We start from the raw sequence: 8,333 nt of genomic DNA, 5'->3' as shown, positions 1-8,333 counted from the left end.
AAGATGTCATTCCTTTAGTTCCAATAGAGTTATAGATGTGTAGACCTTTAACTCTCTCTTATCTATGACACTATGTCTATGTTCTGTTTATACAGTGTAAACAAAGATTAAACAGTATTTTCCTATGTGGGAAATATTGACTCCCACTGAATAGGGAGTGTAAATAGAAGAAAATAAGGTTTCTTATGAACAATCATGCCTGCAGACATGTTCACTGGAGCAACACACACACACACACACACACACACACACACACACACACACACACACACACACACACACACACACACACACAGAGACACACCATTATACAATTATTAATTCCAGAGCCTTGCACTGTTTCTAAACTCACCTTTTCCCCTATAACTCCACACATTGTTTCATTTTACTCTACTCACTTCTGGATTTTGACACATACTTTGTCTCTGCATGTGTGTCCACCCACACACACACACACACACACACACACAGCACTTTGAAAAGTCCAATACCGGGGCTTTTTTGGGTCCAGGAAAAGAATGGTAGCAATTTAGCATCTCCGGTTCTCCCCATATAGTGACCTAGCCCTGCTCATTAGAAGGAAATATCATCCTCTCTGAATGTTTTTCATTTAACCTCAAACAGATTGGATTATTTTCTGGATAGTAGATCTGAGAGAGGGCGTAGTGCTTTGCTTATGAGTGTCTGGGGTTCACCTCTCGTGGCCCTGCTCCTGTCAGGTCCAGTGGTCTAGCACATGGTCCATTGTGGCCTCATAAAGGATTCCTAATCAAAACCTTCCTTTCCCCTCCCAGGGATCACATTTAAAGTAGGTATTTTTTCACACATTTTCGGACCTCAACAGCTCAAAGGAAACTGACTTAGTTGTCTTATTTCAGCTTTTGTGGGCTGGTACAGGGAAACCAAATAGCAAAATGTGTGTATACGCACAAACACTGTAAAGTCAGATTTTCATAATACTGGTCCCTGCGTTCCAAATCACATACTCTTTCTTTTCAACACTACATGCTCAAGTAAAGAAGAGTTTAAGGGCCACAGGAGAGAAAAAAAATCAGATAAGGAAATGTTTGTATCATTATGTCGTGAAATGTCAAGAATAAAGACGGATACTCCAAAATGCTATTGGAGTTAGTGTGGCATTTATATATTTTCAGCATGCTACAAATGACATGTGCATGTATTGGGACATCCAAAATCTTTTTCTGGCATACTAAATAGTAGGGAAGTATGGGTATGTCCACTTGAGATACATTTCTCTAATACAAACGTATCTCTGTCAGTTCCTGTAGTGACCACGGGGTGGCGACACGTGCCCTAATCAGAGCCATGTGTCTGCTGCGGTGGGCACCAGCGACCAGCCTCCTCAGACGCATTGAATGTTTGTCGGAAGGTTTGCGCTCCAGTCTGAGAGAGACACGGAGAGAGAGAGTGAGCTGCTGGGCTCCAGCGAGGAGGAAACACACGCAAACCAGGACACACACACACGGACGGACGGACACAACTTTCTTCCACTGGAGATTTATTTTGTTTGGTGCGCTTTGGAAAGACTTACGCACACGTTACTGAGGCACTTGTATTTTAGCCTAGAATCGTTAACTTTAAAGAAGGATTTCGATTTTTTTTGGAGTGTGAGTGGATGTGATAAAAAGCCAGCGGAGGTTTTTAAACACACACAGCCGGAGGAATGTATCCAACACGGGCCACGGAGAGCCAGCGTCTGTGGAGATGTCCAGCCTGCGCGCTCTGGATCGCCCTGCTGCTCCAAAATGTGCTGGACCTGAGCGCGGCTTCGGGTAAGTCCCAATCCAAACAGTCTATGGTCCCCAGTGCGTGTTTCTTTTCCTACGGTAAACAGTGGTGTGTGCCTCTCCACTACTTCTCTGCTGGGGTTTGCTCACTTTGCTGGTTCATCTCAGGCTCACCACGCGTGTGTTTAACAATGTAATCTTCTGTCAACCTTTACGACAAAAATCTCAGTTTGGGACTTTTGAAGCATGTGTTCGAAGTTCTCATCAGTGGATTTTTAGTGACTTTAGTGTACTTTAAACACACTTTTAAGTCATGCATCATTGTGTGCACTGTAGGGTCTAGGGTGGCATATTTTTAACGACCAAACTATTTGTTTTTCGCACCTGAAATCTGCTCGTACGTGTCGACAAACTGTTGTTGCGTCCCATTTAAAGAAGGGCTGTTTGCCTACACTGAGCGTTCCCTCTCTCATGTAAATGATCTTGGTTTTTAGATTATCGCCCCTATTGTCATTCTGAAGCGTTTGCACGGGGGGAAAGACTTGACTCCATTGGCAGACAATAGGGGGGCTCTTAACTGCTCAGCTGGATAGCTATTGTGCCCACCCCCCCAACTCAGCCCACCCTCAATTATTTAGGTCAATTTAAAGATAAGAGATAAGATCTGCAGAACAGTCTTAATTAAAAGGCAAACAGTTGTTAAGCATTTAGATGGTAAGAGAGTAGCGTTTAGTTTGTAGCTGTTTCAGGCAGTAGGCATGGATGGGGAGGCATGGACACATTTGAGGAAAAACAGACCAGACTGGGGCTTCTATTAGACAGTACTGTAGTTTGTTTTAGATGCATTTAACAAAACCAAACGTAAAGTAAATCGTCAGTTTGTTTGTTAGTGCGCTGTGGTTCAAAGTAAAGGGTTTTGCAATATTGTTCAGCTCATTCTACATTAGGAACTTTATTTCCACTATTGTCTGAGTGTGTGGAATCAACATGCACTAATGGTACATTCAACAGGCTTTTGGTTGACTGGTTTAAAGGTGGAGTCAGTGATTCTGGAGAATGCTTGTTATCAAAATCCCTTTTCGACAAAATCAGTGAATATTTCCTCATGATATGCTACTTATCTGTACTGTGTGTGCGCTGAAAAAAAAACTGGTGTGCTACTGATACACTGCCTAGGCTCTGTAAACGGGCATGTTGCTATGCTGGCTACGGTGGCCTCCCTTTGTTTACACACTGGTTTACAGGGCCCATAAACCATGTATATTAGGGGATTTGAGTGCCTATTTTTGTTAAGTATGATTGATTGAATTTTGAATTGAATTTGAATTGTTTATGAAACCGCTCGTGGGAAGTTTTTTCATCTGTGCTCTGGCTTTGGAGTGCATTCTAAGTATAGTATATAAACCAATCCTCGCTTAGTGATGGGCAGTGATGAATTATCTCCGGAAGGTTTCTTGGGGGTTTGTTTGGATTATCTCTCTCCTCCTTAGATGCAATTTACAATGTAGATGTACAGTATAAGATGTGTTGTGTACGTTAGGGCTTCTTACTATAGTCGTGCCCTTTCCATATACCCTTCTTCCATGGGCGGCAGTGGTGAAGTGGGTTGGGAGGTCGTCCTCTGGAGTGCAGGGTCGTATAGGTTCGATCCCCCGCCTACCCGCCACATGTTGAAGTGTTTCTGGGCAAAGAGACACTGAACCCCAATTTGCTCCCGATGGTTCAGAGAGCGCCTTGCATGGCAGCTACTGCCATCGACGTATGAGTGTTTGTATGAATGGGTGAATGTGGTAAGAAATGTAAAGCGCTTTGGGGCTGAGAAAAACGGCTAAAAAAGCGCTATATAAGTCAAGTCCATTTACCATATCTTTCTGCCCCTCTTTTTCTTACTGTTAGCCAATGGTGGAATGTTAATCCATATAACTTGAACTGGACGGGTTTGATTCTAGAACTTTGGTGATGGAACACGGAGTGGAGGAGAGCCAAGCCTCTGCTTGTTAGCTGCACAGTTTAGAGGCAAAAACTCTACAACCCTCAAAATACATTTCATATGCTAATGCTGTTATTCACAAAGAAGAACTGCATGCGTTTGCACTCTCTCCCATTGTAGGAGACAGAACAGCTTCAATCTTTGTGTTTTAGAGATGATAGCGAGTCAGACTGTTCGCTGTACATTCTTAATGATCTACTTTACTGAATACTTTACTCTAAAAGCTGGAGTCAGTGCATGATTCTGGAGAATGCAAGTTTTCAAAATCACTTTTTGTCTAGCTTAGACAGTTTACAGAGCCTAGGCTGTGTATTAACAGTGTTTTTTTTTTTTAGCGCGCACACATCAGACAGGTAGGCGGATGATAAGGAAATATATTAATTCATTTTGACAAAAAGTGATTTAGTCAACAAGCATTCTCTAGAATCGCTACCTGCTACCTTTTACCTTTAACTACCATGTAATCAGTGGCCATGGATATAACATGGATGTACTGTGAAAGCGAAACTAAAAAATGCCGCTATTTGTCTTGACCAGCTTCTGTCTGCTTTACTGGTCAGTCTGGAGCTTCCAGTTTAGAGGTCAAAGGTCACAGCTCTGTCACTGTGTGGGTCAAATGCCAGGAACATTCAGGGAGGATCAGTGAGGACATCCCCCCTGTCCACTACAAGGGCATTCTGTTTACATGGTGGCAGATTTGACAAAGGATTTATAGTATGTTTGCAAGTGTATTTCTCTCAGCTGCTTTCTCTTGCTGAACAAAGTGAAGAAAGTCAACCTGAAAAAGCGTTTCAGTCTGTCTCTATTTCATCGTCACAATATTCACTTTCATTAATGGAAGTGAGTCGTGACCAGTTTAGGCAAATTGGATAATGGGCTCGACTGATAACCCAAACATCTGAGTTTACATGCACGTTCTCTCCGCTTAACTAAAAACAGCTTAGGCATCTTCTCTTTCATCCTTGGTAATATAAACAAAGATGGAATCATGACGAACACATCATAATATCTTGTTCTCATAATCACTGCCCGCGTCACTTTTCAAATCACAACTCTCCTCCCCTGGCGGTCTCTTTCTCATGCTTTTCTGCACAATTGAATAAACTCATAGCGAAGGTTGACTTGGCCAAGTAGTTATTTTTTTCTTCCAGGAGGACTTTAGCCGTGCCAACTGGGTTTATTCCTAATCAGTTAACCTCCAATTGAACCCAGCTTTTGCAGCTTTGAAATTAGATGTTCTGCTGAAAGTTAGAGGATATTAATAGGATTACTGCAGTGCGAGTAAATGCACATTTGGTTTAAAGCTACTGCGCGTAACTTTTTCTAATCAATGAATGTCGGTTACATTCAAGCCATAGCCAAACGAGGTCACATAAAGTTGATTAAGCCTATCAGCTCCCAAAAAAAAATGCAGTTGTTGATTCTAATGCTAAGAAAAAAGCTGGACGTACAGCAGAAGGGATCAGATCTCTGCACTATCACCAAAGGTTAACCTCATTTAGATACACCGACATTGTTGTTGACAGAATTCCTCATAGGGGGCAACAGAAGTTACATACTATAGCTTTAAAGCTAAGATAGCTGCAGTCATATCAAAATCCCTCTCATGTCACAGTCATTCCATATTTTAGCCCAGCGCCCCTTTAGCTCCACAGTAATAATCCGCGACATGTTCAATAAAAATAAACTTTGTTTAAACGTTTTTCTCACTCTATAAACTGTGTAAGTCTTTGTGAACACGGGACATTCACCTCTGGACATAAAAGGTCCTGTGCAGGGCAAAGCCTCTATGTGAATTCTGTTTAGATTTGCATTTAGCCTTTTTATAACACTCGGGAAAGCTATAAATCATGTTGGGTGGACCTGCCCAGCTGCAGTTTTTTTTTTTTTAACCAGGATACAGTGTTGACACTAAAGGCACTTCACCCCTTAAAAGAAAATCCACGGTCTAGGCTAAAGTGAGTAGGAGCTTGTTCTGCTCTCTCACTGCTACTGAGATGTCTCTACATATATCTGTTATATGTCTACTGGCGTTTTCTAGCACTCATATTCAGGGTTGGGTTTACAGAGCAGTGAAAGAGATGTCACAGTTTATGGTAGCACACTTTCTTTATGCATCCTTGTAAAAGCTGCAATGCGCTCCACTGACTTTTCGTTTGCTCATATTCCCGTAAGTTGTCCTTTAAGGTGAGACACTGTAGGTAACAATTTTAACATACATATCTTCATTGTACTTTGCCAGTTGATAAAAAGTTAGTTTTTGTTTTAGAATTTTTCTGTAATGTCTGAATAAATGTGCAAATTTGACATCACCTAACTAATAATACATACATTTCGGATACAGCCCTTTTCATTTTATACATCAAAGAAATACTATGTACAGGTTTAAAAAAAATACATTTAGTTGAGGTAAGTGCTTTGGAAGTTGAGATTTTTGGTTCAGAGTATTGAAAAAAAAAAGTCATGTTGAGATAATGGCCGTTGAAGATTGTTGTATAGGAGAAATATTCAATCGCAGACAGACACAATTTAGTAAAGGCAACACCCACATGTACATTTTGGACCTTATATTTATACTAGTATGAAGGAAGACATGTTATGAGAGCAAAAATAGACAAAAACTCAACAGTGACCAGTGCTTGAAAAGGCAATGTTTTGGCCTTCAGTTTCTCGGCACTTCAATACTACACTCCGTTTATTTATCTTTTTTTTATCCAGATGCTCTGGGAAACGTTGGGCTCTGTCTGTCTGTCATGGTCTGAGTGGTACATCTCTCCTAATGTAGATAGATGACTGCTGTGTTTAAAAACTCAACTCCCCTCTCTGCATAGTCCACGCTACACTAACTCAGTCATCAAGTGCCTTGCGTCCCAAAAACCTTTTAGCAGACGCACAAGAATGTTGCAGAAAAACTATATGTGTGAAACAGATGTATTATATGTTCTCCTTTTTCTGAGAGGAGGGTGGGGTGTGATTCTTCAAAAAAAAATTCTGACTGTTTGACTTCATTTTGAACATAGAAGAAAAAGTCATGGACATTAATTTAATCTGCACATGGCCATAAATCACACAGCTCCGACCTCTGTTTTATGTCACTGATTCAAAACATCGGTGTGTAAACCACGTCTTGGCACTCGGCAATTACCGACTTCCCACTCGTTATTATTAGGCCCATGTGTTTGCCAAGGTCTCAGCCGTTCCTCTGGTTGCCATAGGGCAAAACACTGTTTGGAGAACTGTGTGTGCTAATTGTTTAACTGATGTAAGGCCAGCGGGGTGGTTTTCCTTTTGCTCCGAATGATATTTTAAAAGTATACGCTATCCATTTGAACATTTCTGACTCTTTTCTGATTGTTTTCATCACTCTCTTATTGTGGTTGTTTGTTTCCTATTAGCATTGACTCACTCCCGTACATTATACTCCCAGAATTTCCCCCTTATGATGTGTGATTCCCGTAAATGGTACAGTTGTTTTCCACTGGACTTGCTGGCTGGAATGTCCGGATAAAAAATAATGTCGTCAGCAGCAGCAGCAGCAGCAGCAGTGCTTGGGGTTGACAGACACTGGATTTTTTTTTTGGAAGTAGATCCTACATTTTAGGTTTTCATTTTCTAGATCTAGAGCCAAGTCTGTGAATGCTAAGAACTTAAAGTGTAAATTTCCCTTGCTATTTTTCCACTGTAAAAAATGCCTTTATTTCCACACATCGGACACTGTGTATTATAGCGTGCTTAGAGGGTTTTTTTCTTATAGCGGTCAGAGAGTCCCTTCCGAAAAAAAAAGGGCAGCGTTTAATCAGAGGCTAAGCACAGTTCACTCACAGATCCTGGTCGGGGAACGTTTGATGAAGGTTCTGCCACTACAAACTGTAGCCGAGCGTGAAACCCTTTTTCCTGCAATTTGCCGTCTGCACAGGAGGTCAGGCTGTTCCAGAGAGAGAGAAACCTCAGGCAGGGTTCAGGAAAAAAACCCAGCGCTGGATTTAACAAAAGGAACGAAAAAAAGTAACATTAGTTTGGGATTTTAGTGCTTCAGTGAGTGTAGAAGCCTGTGTGTGTGTGTGTGTGTGTGTGTGTGTGTGTGTGTGGCACTTCAATGATTTGAACAGAGGTAGGATCTGGACTTAGCTGCTGTAAGGTAGCATTAATATCAAAAGCGTTTGGTACATTTAAAGACCAACATTATATTTCCTTTTCCATCGATTTGACCTGTTTCCTACAAGTCACACACACACACACACACACACACACACACACACACACACACACACACACACACACACACACACACACACACACAACCACAACCACACACACACACACACACACTGGATTTCAATAGTTTCTATGTTGATGTCTTTCAAGCTGCTGCCTGGAAGACAAATTACTCCTGCCACGTTATAGAAATAGCCCCTGCTGTACTTTACACACACACACACACACACACACACACACACACACACACACACACACACACACACACACACACACACACACACACACACACACACACACACACACACACACACACACACACACACACACACACACACACACACACACACACACACACACACACACACACACACACACAC

At 41.7% G+C, this 8,333-nt stretch overlaps 1 protein-coding gene across 1 annotated transcript in view; it reads left to right on the top strand.

Annotated features, from left to right (window-relative positions):
• Positions 1 to 1,440: 1,440 nt before the first annotated feature.
• ror1 (receptor tyrosine kinase-like orphan receptor 1) overlaps positions 1,441 to 8,333 on the top strand; it is a 170,676-nt gene continuing 163,783 nt past the window's right edge. The window contains exon 1 of the mRNA XM_080032410.1: positions 1,441 to 1,793. Within this exon, the coding sequence (XP_079888536.1) occupies positions 1,685 to 1,793 (109 nt within the window). The 5' untranslated portion in view covers positions 1,441 to 1,684. The remainder of the gene's footprint in view (positions 1,794 to 8,333) is intronic.

The sequence above is a fragment of the Ammodytes marinus genome (genome assembly GCF_949987685.1).
Source record: "Ammodytes marinus genome assembly, chromosome: 8".
Classification (NCBI taxonomy): domain Eukaryota; kingdom Metazoa; phylum Chordata; class Actinopteri; order Uranoscopiformes; family Ammodytidae; genus Ammodytes; species Ammodytes marinus.
This window is presented reverse-complemented; position numbering and strand designations above follow the sequence as displayed.